General features: G+C 45.7%; 1 protein-coding gene across 4 annotated transcripts in view; it reads left to right on the top strand.

The window, feature by feature from the left end:
- Positions 1–19,588, top strand: part of SLC25A25 (solute carrier family 25 member 25) — a 36,458-nt gene that overhangs the window by 4,923 nt on the left and 11,947 nt on the right. For 2 of the 4 annotated variants that reach the window (XM_005908456.3, XM_005908457.3), the window contains exon 1: positions 14,358–14,591. The exons of the other annotated variants lie outside the window; for them this stretch is intronic. In XM_005908456.3, coding sequence (XP_005908518.2) covers positions 14,373–14,591 — 219 coding nt within the window. In that variant the 5' untranslated portion in view covers positions 14,358–14,372. Of the gene's footprint in view, positions 1–14,357; positions 14,592–19,588 lie in introns of those variants that run through there. 4 annotated transcript variants of the gene reach the window in all.

The following is a 19,588-nucleotide window of genomic DNA, read 5'->3' as shown; positions in this document are numbered from 1 at the left end:
ACAGTGTTCAACCCAAAATGACCTTTTCCCAGGGAGTCTTTGAAAATAAGATGCCCAGAGTTGGGGGTAATCATCTACATTTTTTTCTTAGGTAACTGAGGTGAAAAGTGGACTCGAAAGAAGGAGAAAGCCTAGAGGATGTGGTTGTAAAGGGTGTCGGTAATAAAGGGTGTGCAGCACAGTCTCCTGCCAGCTGATGGGGCTGCAGAAAACCTGGGCCCTACAGCCTTTGCTAAATCCCTTCAGTCGTGTCTGACTCTGTGCGACCCCATAGACGGCAGCCCACCAGGCTCCCCCGTCCCTGGGATTCTCCAGGCAAGAACACTGGAGTGGGTTGCCATTTCCTTCTCCAGTGCATGAAAGTGAAAAGTGAAAGTGAAGTCACTCAGTCATGTCCGACTCTTAGCGACCCCATGGACTACAGCCCACCAGGCTCCTCCGTCCATGGGATTTTCCAGGCAAGAGTACTGGAGTGGGGTGCCATTGCCTTCTCCAAAGATTGAAACAGAAAAAAGAGAAAGAGAAAGAAACCCTGTTAGCAGGAGATTTCCAAAAAGCGGTCGTGTTACTCTACACACAGTGATGTCTTCGGCCCAGATGTTTCCCAGGGTGGACGTGGGCCCCTGTGAGCACCGCTCTTGTCAGCCTCTTGTGCTTTCACAAGTAGAGCTTAACACCTTTGGAGGTGGTCTCACTAACCTCATTAGTTTGTAGAAGTGGGACTGAGGTTCCGAGGTCGGGCTGGTTGAAAGCAGAGTCAGTGGCAGAACCCAGGATATTTGTTCTCAGCCCAATTTAGCTCAGCTTATACGGCCTCTGTCCTTCCATGGCTGGTGGTACGTAAGTAGCCCTTAACACTTTGCAGCCTTTATTTTTGCAGTTTGTGACAGGCGCGTATCTGTGCCCTGACACCAGCTGAGTGTCTTAAGACCTCCCCCCAGGGTGTTCAGGAAGCAATAGGTCCGTTCTGGACTCTAAAAGACTCAACAGAGCATCTGAAAAAAGAAGCCATTCACTTAAGATGCACCTTCCTTTAAAGTAAATGAATAACAAAGGTAGGACGGAAGGTGCTTATCTGCTTTAAACTCCAGGCCCGGAAGCCTGAAAAGGAGGTGACTAACGGCTCACGGGCTTACGTTCTCAGAGTCCGAGTTGGGGGCGGGGGGGTTGCCCGGTGGCTCTCCCTGTTCCTGCTGCTGGTCCCATGTTCCAGCCACGCCTGGCCTCCTGCCTCCTTTCTCGCAGCCCTCCCTCCTCCTGGGCTGGAGTCTTCTTGCCAAATACAAGGAAAAACCACCTCCATTGTGTGAGAAAACTTGCAAAAGGAAAAGAATTTGGAAATGCCAGTGGTAAATAAAGAGCAGGGGATGGTTTGGATTACCCAGAATGGGCACAGTGTCGCCTCCTTGTCTTTAGTCCCATGCAGCTGAAGAGTCCTGCTGTTAACCCAGCCCACTACCGTGCCCGCCTTCACCATCCTCACCTGGCCTTTTTACCATCCCTCCTGTTGCTTCTAGTTGATGGCCTTGGATTGAGTTTGAACCCCTGGGATGTTAGAAATGGAAAGGCTTTGAGGTTTGTCCAGGTCAGAGACGTTAAATAACTTGTCCAGGGTCTTACTGAAACACCTTATGCGGTCATGTAGGGCCTCTTCTATGGGAGAGATTACATCCCCATAGAAGCTTTTAGTGATACATTTATGGACATGGTTAACTTTTTTCCTTTCTTCCTTTACATCTTGGGTGGTTTTTCTTTTTTTCTTTGGCTAGAGGCTTTTCTTTAAGCCTATATAAGCAATATAAAATAGGATCTGGTAAATGGTTCTGTAGCTAAAAACTTCCTTTTCTGAATTGTTTCTAAAGTGCTGACTTGATATAAACCAGTCATTCTTACATGGAGGTCTCCCATCTGCCCTTCACACCCTGAGCAGCTCTGATGTGTATTTGCTGAAGAAAGCAGCCGTCCATCTGGTGGGTTTCACACCCTTTGTGTGAGCTCCTCTCTCTGAGGTCCTCCCCCAGGACTGAGGAAGAGACTGGTGACAGCTACATTCACACTCAGGACTTCCAGGTAGCGCTAGTGGTGAAGAACCCACCTACCAAGGCAGGAGACATAAGAGATGCAGGCTCAGTCCCCGTGTCGGGAAGACCCCCTGGAGGAGGGCATGGCAACCTACTCCAGTATTCTTGCCTGGAGAATCCCATGGACAGAGGAGCCTGGTGGGTTCCAAAGAGTCCAAAGGGCCGCAAAGAGTTGGACACAACTGAAGCGATTTAGCACAAACACACGTGCATTCACACTCATTCAGATGATATCAGTTTTAGAGGGCGATTCTGGAATCAGCTTTAAGAAACTGCAAACATCTACTGTTGCTTTAATAATCTGCTGACTTGCCATTTCACGTGGGAGCGAAGAAGGACTAGGAAAGTGTGGCTTCCACGAGTAAGCTGAACATGTGCCCGTGGTTTGGCTCCCGCTGGTCAATTTGGAGAAATTTCTGATCACTTTAGGTGACTTAGGGTGTTTATATGGCCAGCCTTAATACCATATTCTCCCCACCACCACCACCCCATCCCACCCCCCTTTATACTTGACATCTATGGAATCTGAAAGGAGAATCAGGCTCCTATCAGAGCAGAAAAAGACAAAAAATTATGCTGTGTTTCTATTCTGTCTCTTGTTTCTCCAGCTCTTTAATTTACATTCTATGTCGCAAAACCCTACACTTAAAATCAGGTTCGTGTTGCACACCCCTGACTTTCTTTTAGAGAAAAGAAAAAGACATCTTTGTTCCCAGGCATTGACCTTGAACTTAGGACCTCAGTGGAGACTGGCTTTTCACCAGGAGTAAATAAGCGTCCAAAAAACTATTTCCTCTGTGGGGCACTTGTCTTTCCCACAGTCACAGGAGTCCCCTTTAGGGAGTTTTGGCCAAAGCTAGATTTTCTGGTTTTACCTCCTAAGATGGAAACAGACGAGGGGGTTTCACCTTCTTCATTACTGTAGTTTTGTCACCTTCAGTGCCAAAGGAGGCCAGTGCCCGGCTGCTCTTCGTCATCTGATTGGGGGCTGAGTCGAGGGCAGGAAGCTGTTTAACAGTCCTGCCTGACGTCCTAAGACCCCTTCTGCCATGGGACGGCATGGGACAACACCCGCGATCTAAGCATTTAAATTCTCCAGTTAACTCATGTCAGAGAAGGATAAGTCACCTGCCACAGTGGTGCCTTTGAAACAGCAAATCGTTACTACCAGTGTATAAAGAGAGCCTTCACAGTCTTTTGCTCCTGCACCATTCAAAAGGATATATAAAAAAAGGTGTACCTCATTGCATATTAAGTTGGCATCTAAAAATTTTTGTCCTAAGTTTGGTAGCTGCAGAGGATATAATTTCTGTATATCTGGTTTAAGTGTTTTAGTTTGTGGGTTTCAGTTTTGGTCAAAACCTTAGAGTTTTTTACAGATTTGACCCATTCATGTCTTCAGTTCAGTTTAGTTCAGTTGCTCGGTCGTGTCTGACTCTTTGCAACCCCATGAATCGCAGCACGCCAGGCCTCCCTGTCCATCACCAACTCCCAGAGTTCACTCAAACTCACGTTCATCGAGTTGGTGATGCCATCCAGCCATCCCATCCTCTGTGGTCCCCTTCTCCTCCTGCCCCCAATCCCTCCCAGCATCAGAGTCTTTTCCAATGAGTCAACTCTTCGCATGAAGTGGCCAAAGTACTGGAGTTTCAGCTTTAGCATCATTCCTTCCAGTGAACACCCAGGACTGATCTCCTTTAGGATGGACTGGTTGGATCTCCTTGCAGTCCAATGGACTCTCGAGTCTTCTCCAACACCACAGTTCAAAACCATCAATTCTTCAGTGCTCAGCTTTCTTCACAGTCCAACTCTCACATCCATACATGACCACTGGAAAAACCATAGCCTTGACTAGATGGACCTTTGTTGGCAAAGTAATGTCTCTGCTTTTCAATATGCTATCTAGGTTGGTCATAACTTTCCTTCCAAGGAGTAAGCGTCTTTTAATTTCATGGCTGCAGTCACCATCTGCAGTGATTTTGGAGCCCAAAAAAATAAAGTCTGACACTGTTTCCACTGTTTCCCCATCTATTTCCCATGAAGTGATGGGACCAGATGCCATGATCTTCATTTTCTGAATGTTGAGCTTTAAGCCAACTTTTTCACTCTCCTCTTTCACTTTCATCAAGAGGCTTTTTAGTTCCTCTTCACTTTCTGCCATAAGGGTGGTGTCATCTGCATATCTGAGGTTATTGATATTTCTCCTGGCAATCTTGATTCCAGCTTGTGCTTCTTCCAGCCCAGGGTTTCTCATGATGTACTCTGCATAGAAGTTAAATAAGCAGGATGACAATATACGGCCTTGACGTACTCCTTTTCCTATTTGGAACCAGTCTGTTGTTCCATGTCCAGTTCTAACTGTTGCTTCCTGACCTGCATACAGGTTTCTCAAGAGGTAGGTCAGGTGGTCTGGTATTCCCATCTGTTTCAGAATTTTCCACAGTTTATTGTGATCCACACAGTCAAAGGCTTTGGCATAGTCAATAAAGCAGAAATAGATGTTTTTCTGGAACTCTCTTGCTTTTTCGATGATCCAGCAGATGTTGGCAATTTGGTCTCTGGTTCCTCTGCCTTTTCTAAAACCAGCTTGAACATCTGGAAGTTCATGGTTCACATATTGCTGAAGCCTGGCTTGGAGAATTTTGAGCATTACTTTACTAGCATGTGAGATGAGTGCAATTGTGCAGTAGTTTGAGCATTCATGTGTTACCCTCCATATAACCCATTGGCCAAGGCTGTCCTCATTTTCAAATCAAATCATTTTTGCTTTCATTCAAATAAAATCTGGCTTCATTTTTTTTTTTTTTTTTGGTTAAAAGTGTTAGTAGTCGTCGATTTGACTACATCTCTTCCTAATGCTAATTATAATTCTAAGATAGATGGTTTGTAGGTAGTGAAACTGGTAACCAGCAGACGAGGGGCATTACCCTGGAGTCAGTCATCAGAGAGCTCTCCGCCCTGTTATAAGACTCCCTCAGGAGCCTCCAATTGTCCTTCTGTGTGATGTCCCAGGGGCTTCTATACCCAGGGCAATTCATCAGGATACTTTAGAATGGGTTCCCATTGGGAATCCCTTCCATTAGAATTTGTTGTTTTCTCTGAAAAGTATAGGAGATCCTGAGACACACTTTTATCCCTAAGTCTGTTTTCTAGATTCTTGGAAGAATGGGTTCCTTTTGCAGGTGATTACCCTCAGCTTAACCAGGCTCTGTTGATGTTTATAAATCTACAGTTGCAGGAGGGTTATACTCTCCAGTTCTTTCTCTGGATATCAGGGGTTCCCCCAAGAAAGTTAAGTGAGGTGGAGTTGTGTTATAGTGACTCTGAAAGAAACTAATGATCGACCAGATACTGGTGATGCTCTCATATAAGAAAGAGAGGTACTGCATTAACCCACAAGGAAATCAAAGGTACTAGAAAGGTTGCTTTAAAGTCAAAATATTGGCAAAGTATGCAAATTGAATATGTTTTCATTGATTGCTGCCTCAAGTGCTGGTCAAAGGAGATTTTAGGATAAATAGGCCTGTCTCCTCCTTGCCTAGTTATTATTTCTTTTCTTCTGCTGACTTTGGGTGTAATTTGTTCTTTTCTGGTAAGTAGAAACACCTCATGGATTTAAGACCATAGGATGTAGGCTTTCCCTTCTGAGTCCTACTCTGGCTACATCCCACAAGTTTTGCTGTGTTGTGGTTTCATACCATTCAAAATACCTTTTCATTTCTCCTTTGGTTTGTTCTTTGACACATAGATTATTTACAGTTACATTTCATTTCTGTTTCCCTGGTGGCTCTGTGGTAAAGAATCCACCTGCCAATGCAGGAAACACAGGCTCAATCCCTGAGTCAGGAAGATCCCCTGGAGAAGGAAAGGGCAACCCACTCCAGTATTCTTGCCTGGGAAATCCCATGGACAGAGGAGCCTGGTGGGCTACAGTCCATGGGGTCACAAAAGAGTCAGACATGGCGACTAAACAACAACAAATTTCATTTCTAAACATGTAAATATTTCCCAGGTACCTTTCTATCATTGATTTCTAACTTAATTCCACTGTGGTCAAAAAAACATTTTGTACAGATTGAATCCACTTATATTTAATTTAATGAGTCTTGTTTTATGAGCCAGAATGTGTTCTGTGTGTACTTGAGAAGAATGTGCACGCTAGTCTCGTCCAGCAGAGTGTTTTATAGGCGTTAGGTCAGGTCAGTAGGTAAGCTGTAGTGTTGCTCAAGTCTTCTGTGTGCTCGCTGATTTTCTGTCTACTTGCTCTACCATTTACTGAGACGAGGGTGTTAAGACCTGACTATAATAGTGGATTTGACTCTCTTTTCCTTGCAGTTCTGTTGGGTTTTTACTTTCTGTCTTTTGAAGCTCTGTATTGTGGTCCTCGGAGAAGGCAATGACACTCCACTCCAGTACTCTTGCCTGGAAAATCCCATGGATGGAGGAGCCTGGTAGACTGCAGTCCATGGGGTCACTAAGAGTCGGACCCGACTGAGCGACTTCACTTTCACTTTTCACTTTCATGCATTGGAGAAGGAAATGGCAACCCACTCCAGTGTTCTTGCCTGGAGAATCCCATGGACGGGGGAGCCTGGTGGGCTGACGTCTATGGAGTCACACAGAGTTGGACACGACTGAAGTGACTTAGCAGCAGCAGTAGCAATGTGGTACTAAAACATTTAGGATTGTTATGTCTATTCTTTTACTTTTAACCTACGTGTATCTTTATATTTAAAGTGTGTTTCTTATAGGCAACATCTAGCTAGATCTTGCTTTTTTGACCAGCCTGACGATCTCTACCTTTGCACTGAGATGTTTAAACCATTTATATCTACTGTTGTTGCTGATAACGGTTGAGTATAAATCTGCCATCTCACTGTTTGTTTTCTATTTGTACCACCCATTCTATGTTCCTTTCTCTTTCTGCCTTCTTTTTTGGGTCAGAGAGTATTTATAATTTCACTTTATCTCTTTTGTTAGCTTACTAGTTATAACTTTCTGTCTCTCTTTCCCCGCCACCTCTCTCTCTTCAATGGTAGCTTTTGGAATTATAGTATACATCTTTAACTTATCACAACCTATCTCAACTGATATTATACCCCTTCATAAGCAGTTTAAGATTCTGCTTTACATTTTATTTATTTGTTTATTTGTTTGTTTGGCTGTCTTGGATCTTTGTTACTGGGCGCGGGCTTTCTCTGGTTGAGGTCAGCTGGGGGCTGCCCTGTGGTTGCGCACGGGCCTCTCGCCGCTGCAGCTTCTCTCGTTGCGGAGCACAGGCTCTGGGAGCTCCGGCTTCAGTAGTTTCGGTGTGTGGGCTCAGTCGTTGCGGCTCTCAGGCTCTAGAGCACAGGCTTCGTAGTTGCAGCAGCACACAGGCTTAGTTGCTCCTCTGCATGTGGGGCTTCCCACCTAGCTTGGTCGGTAAAGAATCTGCCTGCGATGCTGGAGACCTGGGTTCGGTTCCCGAGTCAGGAAGATCCCCTGGAGAAGGAAATGGCAACCCACTCCAGTATTCTTGCTTGGAAATTCCCATGGACAGAGGAGCCTGGCAGGCTACAGTCCATAGGTCACAAGAGTCGGACACAACTTAGCGCTGTCTTTGTTTCTTTCAGCATGTGGAATCTTCCCAAACCGGGGATCAAACCTGTGTCCCCTGCGTTGGCAGGAGGATTCTTATCCACTGTACCACCACCAGGGAAGTCCTAGTTTAAGACTATTAAACATTATGCTTTCATTTCTTTCTCCCCAGCCTTTGTGCAATGGTTCTCACACATTTTTACTTCTACATATGTTATAAACCACGCAGGCTGCCTCTATGGCTTGTCTTTTTATGGGCTTCCCAGGTGATGCTAGTGGTAAAGAACCTGCCTACCAATGCAGGAGACACAGGGACATGGATTTGATCCCTGGGTCTGAAAGGTCCCCTGAAGGAGGGCATGGCAACCTGCTCCAGTATTCATGCCTGGAGAATCCCATGGACAGAGGAGCCTGGCAGGCTACAGTCCAAAGAGTCGCAAATAGTTGGACACGACTAAAGCGAAGGATGCATGTTGTAAACCCACAATACGTTGTTTTATTTTTGCTTTAAATTGTCACTTATATTTGAAAGAGATTTAAACAATAAGAAGAATTTCTTTCTACCCACACAGTTACCATTTCTAGTGCTTTTCATTCTTTTCATTCCATTCTTCATCTGGTATCGTTTTCCTTCTGTCTGAAGGACTTCTTTAACATTTCTTGTAATACACTTCTGCTGTCAGTAAATTCTTTTAAGTTTTCGTGCATCTGGAAAGTGTTTTGCCCTCCTTCTGGATGGTATTTTTCTAGGTATAAAATTCTGGGTTAGCAGTTTCTGATGGAAATCCCCTGTCATTCTTGTTTTTGTTCTGAATGTAATGGGTGTTTTTCTCAAGGTGCTTTTTAGATTTTCCTCTTTATCACTGGTTTTCAGAAATAATTGTGATGTGCCTGAGCGTAATTTTGTTTTGTTTTGTTTTGACGTTCCTTATGCTTGAGGTTTGTTGAGGTCTTGGATCTGTAGGTTTTAATAAATTTGGATAAAACCTGGCCATTATTTATTTAAATATCTTTTATGTTCCCACCTCCATGAGTTTCAGATGGGTGGATATTAGTATATTAGCAGTTCTCCCACAGGTCACTAATGCATTTCTCTCTCTCTCTTTTTTATGGCTTTATTTTTTCTACGTGTGTTTCCTTTTGGAAAGTTTCTATTGCTGTGTCTTCAAGTTCCTTAATCTTTTCTTCTGCGTTGCCTCATCTGCTGTTAAAACCATCCAGGTGTGATTTTCATCTCAGACATTGTAATTTTCATCTAGAGTATCTGTAGTGTCTCTAACGTGCTGTTTCTTTCTTGAGCATGTGGAATACAGTTATGACTTGTAATATCCTTCTGTCCTTATTCCATCATACATGTCCTTTCTGGGTCAGTTTCAATGGATTGATTTCTCATTGTGGGTCATCTTCTCTTGCTTCTTTGCATTGCTGTTAATTTTTTTATGGGATTTTTATCTTGGATATTTTTGTATTCCTATTAATATTCTTGAGCTTTATTCCAGGGTGCAGTTATTTGGAAACAGTTCGACTCCCTTGGGCCAGCTTTCTATATTGTTAGATCAACAAGAACAGCCTTTAGTCTAGGGCCAGTTTTGCCCCCGCTATGGAGGCAAACCCTTCTGAGTACCCTTCCTGAACTTACCTATGTTATGAGGTTTTCCACTCCAGCTGGTGGGAACAGGAACTGCTCTTAGCCCTGTGATGCCCTTGGCCAGTTCTTTCCCCATCCACAGGCAGTTTCCTCATACTCACATGCTCTGACTCCCAGAGGCCCTCAGCAGAGCTCCAGACCTCACTCTCTCTGCAGCTCTGTCTTCTCTGCCCTGCAAACTCCAGCTGTCCTGGCCTCCCAGCTCCTGCTCTTCAGTGTGGGGAGACTGCTGGGCTCTGCTGCGTGTCCACTCTGCACGATAGCCTGGAAACTCGGCAGGAAGCCTGGGCGACTGCAGGTCTCACTTGTTTGGAAACCTAAGGCCTCCTGTGCTTTGTTGCCCAGTGTCTTGGAAACCATCGTCTCACATTTTGTCTGTACATTAGTTGTTATAGTCGGGAGTGTGAATTGGTTCCTGTTACTCCGTCTTGGCTGGAACCTGCCCTGAGTTCATAGCTCAGTTCTGTGGTACAGAGGAGTCCATTAAAGGAAAAACCAGTTACTTACTCAATACGGGATTTATCTTTTATTTGTAGATGAGGGCCCAAAAGATCACCAGCTGCCCCAATTCACCAGATTTTCAGTGCCTTAAAAAAAAAAAAAAAGGATTAATTTTTAGTAGTGGATCTTTATTTAGGGATTTTTACCACAGACTGGCCCTTCTTTTGTAGTTAAACTATTTAGTTCTATGAACTCACAGTCATTTTCTAGATTAAAATAGCTAATTATGTATTAAGAGCTTTCATGTATTATTTAATGTAGCCTTCAACCAACTCCATGAAGTACAGTCCTGTTACTGTCCCCATTTTGCTCATGAGGCTGTTAAAACACAGAGAGGTAAAGTAACTTGACCCAGATCACACAGCCCGTAAGTGATAGCCAGGATTGAACCTGGGGTCTGGCTTCAAAGACTAGACATGAAATCAACACACAAAACTCCTTCTAGGTAAAGTTGTTCTGTGTATCTAGCGAGAGGGCAACTGACATGGGCTCCTGAGCTCTCAAACAAGCGTGGCAGTCTTGCTTTCACTTCTCGTGTTTTATTTTTAAATAACAGCTGTATGTATGCACACATGCGTGCCTGGTCATACATGCTCATGATCTGGTTTCACAAGATATAAGAGCGTACTCGGTGAAAATAAATCTCCCGTCTACCTTTCTCCCCTCAACCTCCCAAGTCCCCTCCATCCCCAGCCCAGACCATCTCTTCAGTTTTAGTATGTCCTTCCAGGGAGATTCTTCATGTATACAAACATAGAAGTAAGCAGCGGCATACTATACCCTTCCTTCTGCACATTGCTCTTTTCATCTAACAAGATATTTTCAAGTCGTTCCATAATCATAGATGTAGTGCTGCCGTACTCTTTTTTTGGGGGGGGGGGGTGGTTTGATGTAGACCATTTTTAAAGTCTTTATTGAATCTGTTACAATATTGCTTCTGTTTTATGTTTTGGCTTTTTGGCCGTGAGGCATGTGGGATCCTAGCCCAGGGATCGAACCCACACCCCCTGCACGGGAGGTGAAGTCTTAACCACTGGACCACCGGGGAAGTCCCTGCCTTCCTCTTTTTGAAGCTGCCTAGGGCTCCATTGTGTGGGTGTGCATTAATTTAGACCTGCTCCCCTTTTAAAGAACTTTAAAATGTTTCCATTTGTGTTCAGTCATTCAGTTGTGTGGGACTCTTTGGGACCCCATGGACCATAGGCCGCCAGGCTCCTCTGTCCATGGGGTTATCCAGGCAAGAATACTGGAGTGGGTTGCCATTTCCTTCTCCAGGGGATCTTCCTGACCCAGGGACTGAACCTGCATTCTCTTGTGTCTAACCTGTGCTATTGTAAATCAAGCTGTAAAAAATATCCTTATATTTTATCACATGTATGCATCCCATATATGTTAACATATGTATATGTGATTTCCTACATGTGTAAACATATCTGCAGGTTAATTCACTGAAAGTGGAGTTGCTGTCAGAGGGTTTGTGCTTTTGGTATGCTGGTGAAGTGAAGTGAAGTGAAGTCGCTCAGTCATGTCCGACTCTTTGTGACCCCATGGACTGTAGCCTACCAGGCTCCTCTGTCCATGGGATTTTCCAGGCAATAGTACTGGAGTAGATTGCCATTTCCTTCTCCAGGGGATCTTCCCGACCCAGGGATCGAACCCAGGTCTCCCGCAGTGTAGACAGATGCTTAACCGTCTGAACCACCAGGGAATTTTGATATGCTGGTTCAGTTCAGTTCAGTTCAGTCGCTCAGTCATGTCCCACTCTTTGCGACCCCATGAATCGCAGCACGTCAGGCCTCCCTGTCCATCACCAACTCCCGGAGTTCACTCAGACTCACTTCCATCGAGTCAGTGATGCCATCCAGCCATCTCATCCTCTGTCGTCCCCTTCTCCTCCTGCCCCCAATCCCTCCCAGCATCAGAGTCTTTTCCAATGAGTCAACTCTTCGCATGAAGTGGCCAAGTACTGGAGTTTCAGCTTTAGCATCATTCCTTCCAAAGAACACCCAGGGCTGATCTCCTTTAGAATGGACTGGTTGCATCTCCTTGCAGTCCAAGGGACTCGCAAGAGTCTTCTCCAACACCACAGTTCAAAACCATCAATTCTTCGGCACTCAGCATTCTTCACAGTCCAACTCTCGCATCCATACATGACCACTGGAAAAACCATAGTTTGACTAGACGGACCTTTGTTAGCAAAGTAATGACTCTGTTTTTCAATATGCTATCTAGGTTGGTCATAACTTTTCTTCCAAGGAGTAAGCATCTTTTAATTTCATGGCTGCAGTCACCATCTGCAGTGATTTTGGAGCCCAAAAAAATAAAGTCTGACACTGTTTCCACTGTTTCCCCATCTATTTCCCATGAAGTGATGGGACCAGATGCCATGATCTTCATTTTCTGAATGTTGAGCTTTAAGCCAACTTTTTCACTCTCCTCTTTCACTTTCATCAAGAGGCTTTTTAGTTCCTCTTCACTTTCTGCCATAAGGGTGGTGTCATCTGCATATCTGAGGTTATTGATATTTCTCCTGGCAATCTTGATTCCAGCTTGTGCTTCTTCCAGCCCAGCGTTTCTCATGATGTACTCTGCATAGAAGTTAAATAAGCAGGGTGACAATATACAGCCTTGACATACTCCTTTTCCTATTTGGAACCAGTCTGTTGTTCCATGTCCAGTTCTAACTGTTGCTTCCTGACCTGCATATAGGTTTCTCAAGAGGCAGGTCAGGTGGTCTGGTATTCCCATCTGTTTCAGAATTTTCCACAGTTTATTGTGATCCACACAGTCAAAGACTTTGGCATAGTCAATAAAGCAGAAATAGATGTTTTTCTGGAACTCTCTTGCTTTTTCCATGATCCAGTGGATGTTGGCAATTTGATCTCTGGTTCCTCTGGCTTTTCTAAAACCAGCTTTGAACATCTGGAAGTTCGTGGTTCATGTATTGCTGAAGCCTGGCTTGGAGAATTTTGAGCATTACTTTACTAGCGTGTGAGATGAGTGTAATTGTGCAGTAGTTTGAGCATTCTTTGGCATTGCCTTTCTTTGGGATTGAAATGAAAACTGACCTTTTCCAGTCCTGTGGCCACTGCTGAGTTTTCCAAATTTGCTGGCATATTGAGTGCAGCACTTTCACAGCATCAGCTTTCAGGATTTGAAACCACTCAACTGGAATTCCATCACCTCCACTAGCTTTGTTCATAGTGATGATGCTTTCTAAAGCCCACTTGACTTCACATTCCAGGATGTCCGGCTCTAGGTGAGTGATTACACCATCGTGATTATCTGGGTCGTAAAGATCTTTTTTGTACAGTTCTTCTCTGTATTCTTGCCACCTCTTCTTAATATCTTCTACTTCTGTTAGGATATGCTGATAGCAGTGACTAAATTGTCCTCCAGCGAGATTGCACTGGTTCACACTCTTATAACAGCACATCAGGATATATGTTTCTCCAACACAGTCTATTAAACTTTTTCCATGCTATGTTTATTTTTAAAATAATGGTTATGAACACCCTATCAGAGTTGCCTTTTCAAGAGATGGCGTGACACTGCAGTTTGTCTTAGTAAATGAAGAAACAAATGACCAAAGATTAATTCCCTTTTATTCATGATCGTTTACTCAGTTGAGTCCACAGCCTTCACCTATGCCTAGTCCTGGGTACGAGGGCTAGAAAGATCTGTGACTTGATCCCTGTCCCCAGGCAGCTCACCGTGTAGAGGGAGCCGCAGAGGAGAAACGACCGTGGTAGGGGGCGCGCCGTTTGTGTTCCGCACAATTGCAGAGAATGGGATAACTGAACACAGGAAGGGTTGCTGGATGTCTTAGGAAGCGTTGCCAGGATCTCTTGATCGTGTTAAACTTGAGGGGGAGTGTCATCCCGGAAGCAGCCAGTTGGAGAAGAGGAAGCCGGGCTCCTCCATGTGGATTCCGGGCCACTGGAAGCCTCTCTGGAGGTTGCCGCGGGCACCTCCCTGCAGAACTGTCGGCTGCATGCGGGAAATCGGCGGGCTGTGATTGGAGGGACGTTGCTGGTGGGGATAATGAACCCGGTAGTGTCGGCAGAGGTGATTGGCCGCGCCCTGCTGCAGTGAGAATGCAGGCTTGGATGCTGGTGCTCGCCGGCGTGATGCTGCTCCTTAGTTCAGAGAGGACAAGCTGAATGATCGGGAGCTAGAAGTTGGCTTCTGCCTCAGGAGAGGTCTGTCAGGCCGTCTGCCTTTTCTGTCTTTTCTTTCCTTTTTTTTTTTTTTTTTTTTTGGCCAAAAAGCCAAACCTTTGATCACAGTCCACCTGCAAAAGTGAATTTTGATTGGAAGAAGCTCCAGCGGCTCTCTCGTGGCCAGCAACCCCCTGACGGGGCTGTCAGAGTGAGCTGCTTCGCAGGCCAGGCACGACAGCAGTGAGAAGGCAGGAAGCAGCCACGGCAGGCAGAGCTGCCAGCCCTCCCAACTTCTCAGGCTAGTCATCCAAGCAGCTGTGTAGCCAGAGACCTTCGGTGTTGTGATCACAGCCCTCAAAAGTGAGCGGTCACTGGCGGCAACGTGGGGAGTAAGCCGGAATGTTTCAGATGCTGTGGCATTTTCTGTCTAGCTTTTTCTCCAGGGCCGGGTGCCAAGGCTCCAGAGAGGGCAGCGGGAATGAAGTCAGAGGCACCCCGGCCCCGGCTCGGAGAGACCAGATGCCAAGCTTTTTGGGGAAGCAGGATGGAAGGGCTGAGGCCACGGAAAAGAGACCCACCATCTTGCTGGTGGTCGGACCTGCAGAGCAATTTCCTAAGGTAATGGCAATGTCGAGAGGACCTCCTAGGTGAGGGGCTGACCTGGAGAAAGCTGGAGAGTGGGGGAGGAAGAGAAAACTTATGAATGAATTCATGTGGTACCAGGGGCCTGGGGAGAAGTGTTAGACAGTAAAGAAGCCCAACTTTAGTCCAGTTTTCCTGTGGCTGCTGCACCAGCTTGATTACCTTATGTGACCACTTCAGTGGCCATTTGAGGAAGGAAGGTGGAATGCAATGGGAGATAAACCCTAGGATGTATCACTGTGGCCCCAGAAAGCCATTGGAAAGGAAGGGACAGTTACAGAGTGTCTTAGGTATTAGCATTTTAAACAGCTCAGGGAGGACGGACTTCAAGCGGGCCACAGAGCGAACCTTCGAAGGTGAACCCAGGTGCTGGGAACTAGGGAGGACCAGCCTGTCCTGCATCCCAAAGGTCAGACCCTCTGCCTTGGTGGGCAAAGGACCCGTCTTACCGTTCCACTGGGGAGGAGGGGAGCAGGGGGCAGAATTGAGGCTGGAGGCTCAGGGTGCAGAGGCCGGTAGTCCTCTGGAGTCCTAAGGTCTGCTGAGTGCGGGGGTCTTCCATCCATCTCACGCCGTGAGTATGGGTTATGTCATCTGATCCCCTCAAGAGCCAGGGTAAGTGGTTAGCATCCCCATTTCACAGATGAGGAAACTGAGGTGGAGAAAGGTATTTTCCCAGGATTTCAGAGAAAGTAATTTTCCCAGGATTAAACAATAAAGGAAGGGCAGGGGTGAGATTTCACTCTAGTCTACCTGGAACTTTGCCCTCTACTGCCTCGCCTTCCCTTAAGAAAGCCACGGGGACTACTCCGGTTCTGTTCAGGATTAGAACCGAAAGGCTGCTTGGCTGGATTTCTCCTTCCCGAGGTAGCAATACCGTGTTCACCTCCCAAGCCTTGGTTACTCTGAATTTTTTCTCCTTTCTCAAGGTAAAAATCAACTGGAAAAAGGAAGGAGAGTCTGCCCTATGTGCTGCACACTGCAGAGTCCAGAAAAGGCTCTGCTGGGTTGAACTGCTGCGTTTATGAAACAGATGTTCACGTTTTCTTTGCTCAGTGGGAGGGACCTTTTTTAAAAAAAAATTTATTTCTTTGCCTGCCCTGGGGCTTAGTTGCGGCATGCAGTATCTTCAGTTGAGGTATGTGGGATCTAGTTCCCTGACCAGGGATCAAACCCAGGCCTCCTACATTGGGAATATGAAGTCTTAGCCCCTGGACCATCAGGGAAGTCCCGGGAAGGACTTTTGATGACACAACTTTTGCCGTGGTTGCAGGTTAAGCAATGAGAAAAATCTTTAGTCTGTGTTCAACCACTGGCAGCGGGGGTCTGAGCGTCTGTACTGTGCCTGAGGCATGACAGGTGTCGCTGTCTACCTTTCAATCATTTTAGAGGCACCTGGAAATGGCTGCAGGGTTATCTGTTGGAAGGAACTTTTATCTCCAGACCTGCTTGCCTACAGTCAAGGGATTATGGGATTGGCTGGCTCCTTTTTAAATTCACCTACTTTTTACTTTAATAATTAACTGCTCCATTTCCCAGACTCATAACTGGCACCCCTTGCCAATCCTCCCCCCTCTGCCTGGGCTGGCTGGCATTAGAACTCTGTTCTGAACAGCTTCTTTACTGACCTACAGAATTGGGAGCAAGGCGGGCTGGAATGTAAGACCCACACCTCTCACTGGCACTTCTCCCCAAAAGGGACATGAATCAGCTGGCTGGGGCTCGGGGGAGCCCCAAGAGGGAGGTGGATCAGCCGGTTTGATTTGAAGCAAGCGGGAAAGCACAGCTGGGCAGTGTGGACCCTTTAAAGGCAGATAACTAAGAACTGGAATAGCGGTTCAGCAGTGTGTCCTCTTCCAGCGCAGCTGCTCTTGAAGGTAGAGGGTTAGGGGTTGTGATCATTGGCTGGTGGGGCCTGGCTCGCTGTTTCTCTGCCATTTCTCTCAGGCAGAGACTGCCGCAACTGCATGGAAACCTGGTGGAGACATTCACTTTGGTTCTCAGGCTTCTCAGTTTCCCAGCATTGGTTCTCTGTTTAATTCTCACTTCCCTCTTTTAAATATGTCTGCTAGTGAGTCAGGTTCCTGCAAGTTTTTATTCTAGGAACTGTTCCAGTTTCCACCCTTTATCTTTGTCTTCCAGTTGATCTGCAGTTGAAGAAGAAAGCCTTTAGTCGAGTGGGAGGTACCCCAAGCTGCATTCAAGCTTTCAAATCCTGAGGGGCCATCTCCTCAGAAGCTCAAGAGAATTTTTGCTTATTGTGTGTCTAATTGCCAAGTGCAGCTCCAGTGGAAACCGGCTCCACTGGGCTGTCATGGCAACCTGATCATCAAATGACACTGCGACCGCAGCAGCAAATGAGGCTCTGAGAGCCTTACGGGTGGGCGGGGCTAGAGTAGCCGGATGCTGGCAAGGCTCCTTCGCATATTAATATTTTGGGCTTGGTCTGAGTCATCGGAGTGGGGCGGCGGAAATGCTTTATGAGCTAATGCCACACTCCCATAGATACTCTACTTGCCCTGTTCTTACTCACGGTATTCCAGCTCTTGTGGGAAGCACCTGTTTCTCTGGAATGAAACAGTAGTAGAACAAGGAAAGCCTGTGGGGTCGGCACGTTGGCAGGTCTGAAGGTGAGAAAATGCTCGGTGAGAGGAACTGCAGATTAAGGGAAATGGAATACCACTGAATTCTCAGGAATCAGGAGTGACTGTTGTCATTTCCCAGGACTAGTTGTTAGAGGAGTGGACTTTGGAAGAAAGGAGACAAAAGTGGATCTGGGTCACAAAATTAGAACAGGTAAAGAGAGCGGAGAAGACATATAGATGGCAGGAGAGGGAAGAGTGCATTATACTCAAGGATCCAGAAACACCTGGGGCTGGTGTCAAACATCAGGAACTGAACTGGTGTCAAACATCCTACTTTATGAACCTTTTTTTTTTTGGCCATGCCACGTGACATGTGGGTTTCTGTGGAGGCTCAGATGGTAAAGAATCTGCCTGAAATTCAGGAGACCCGTGTTCAATCCCTGGGCTGGGAAGATCCCCTGGAGAACTGAATGGCAACCCACTCCAGGGTTCTTGCCTGGAGAATCCCATGGACAAAGGACAAAACCGCAGGCTGCAGTCCATGGGGTTACAAAGAATCGGACACAACCGAGCAACTACGCTTTCACTCTCGTGTGACATGTGGGATGTTAGCGCCCCAACCAGGGATTGAACCCGTGCCCCCCGCAGTGGAAGCAGAGTCCTAACCACCAAGCCGCCAGGCGCGTCCTGAGCCCTGCTTTATTCTTCCTTATTTGTATTTCCCATGTATGTGTTCAGCACTGTAACAGGTAGAGTTTCTTGTGGCTTTTTTTTTTGTTTGTTTAAGCTAAGTCTAAAACTGCCCCCCGACACCTGCCACCTCCCATGTGAGGTCCTGCTCATTGTAATGCTCAGGGTCAGGCTGAGGAAGTGTTCTTTTGAAACCGAATTCTACAGGCTTGGGTGCTGATTTACATGGCTATTGTAACAAGAGCCAGGGCCCGGGTGAGCCTCAGCCCCGCCGCCAGCTGGCTCTGGGGCCTGAGCAAACCAGGTGGCCTCTCCTGGTCTGATTCTTCTTGTCAGAGATTAAGAGGTCACCTCAGGGCCCCTCTGGGGCCCAGTGTCTGTCATTCCAGGAAAAGAACATTTGCCTTGGACCTCCAGGTGCCTGGAGGTCTCAACTAGGAAGTTGCCATTTCTGTGTGACAGAAGAACTCTGCATGACCTGTGCAACTCAGGGAGGGTGGATGGTTTAAATAAACAACCAAATGCCAGTGTACGTTTGTCCAGTGAAGACATTCTGTTGGATGTGAACACGGTTGCAAAACAGAAATACGTTGGAGCTCTTTTTTAAGAATAACATTGGAATAGAATTAATATAAGCATTGTTAAGATCACATCTTGACAAGCACATGTAGAACTTTTCAGAGAACATTTCTGACCCTGGTGGTACCATTGGTCTGTAGGATGATGAGTTCTGTTATGATCAGGAAGATTCCATTCTGTTTATTGTAGAAGATAGTTGCCCTTGTTTGATGAAAATATGATAACACATTTACAGGAGATTTGGAAAATATACAACAAGGTTACATATAGATCATTCCTTATATGTTAAATATTGATTTCACTTTCATATGACTTTGTTTTCAAATCTCTTTTCAGGTTTGTAAATATGTCATAAAACTCAGTGGTACCAAAACAAAACAAAAAAAGCCCTCAGTGGTACAGTTATGTTTACCACCATTATTTGAAAAACAGTTTAGTAGAAAATGAACATCTCTAATTTAACAACTTATTCGTTCAGTCAAAATATTTGCCATTTTGTATTGGAAGGATTACAGTCATCATTGAAATGAGACACTTCAACAGATCTGTGTAATTTGTTTTCATTTCAGAAGCACACATGAATAATTTTGAAAAGGAAGATCAGCAGTTAAAGTTCAGCTTTTTTTACTTATAAATGTGAACTTCCTTTAAACTAAAAGTAATAATACAGTATCTTGTTGAGGTAGGCAAAATGCCCTGAGGACTCTTTATCTGCAGACACTTGGGAAACCAAACCTAAGGTCTTCATTGAGAACAGTCATGTTTGTTACTTGGGGTCTTAGAGCCCTGCCAAGGATGATTCATTCATTCAGAAACTGCTTCTATCAGGCACCTTCCGTGATCAAGGCAAGGGCTCATTCCAGACAAGGAGGTACAATGGCCCTGCCTTCGGGGACCCCAACAGTAGAGATAAGATGTGTGTTAAAATACCCCTAAAGTAGAACATTCTGGATTGGGTGGCTTAACAGACAACTGAGTGACTTGGATTTAGGTGGAGGCTGAGGAGGCATTTGCCCAAATAATCCTGAGCTGCCTCTGAGTACACCATTGGATCCACCCAAGTGAATGGATAAAACAGCCCAAGGCCTGTTTTTACAGACTTACCCTGAGATCTCTTTA

Source organism: Bos mutus, chromosome 11 (assembly GCF_027580195.1).
Source record: "Bos mutus isolate GX-2022 chromosome 11, NWIPB_WYAK_1.1, whole genome shotgun sequence".
In the NCBI taxonomy this organism is placed as follows: domain Eukaryota; kingdom Metazoa; phylum Chordata; class Mammalia; order Artiodactyla; family Bovidae; genus Bos; species Bos mutus.
This window is presented reverse-complemented; position numbering and strand designations above follow the sequence as displayed.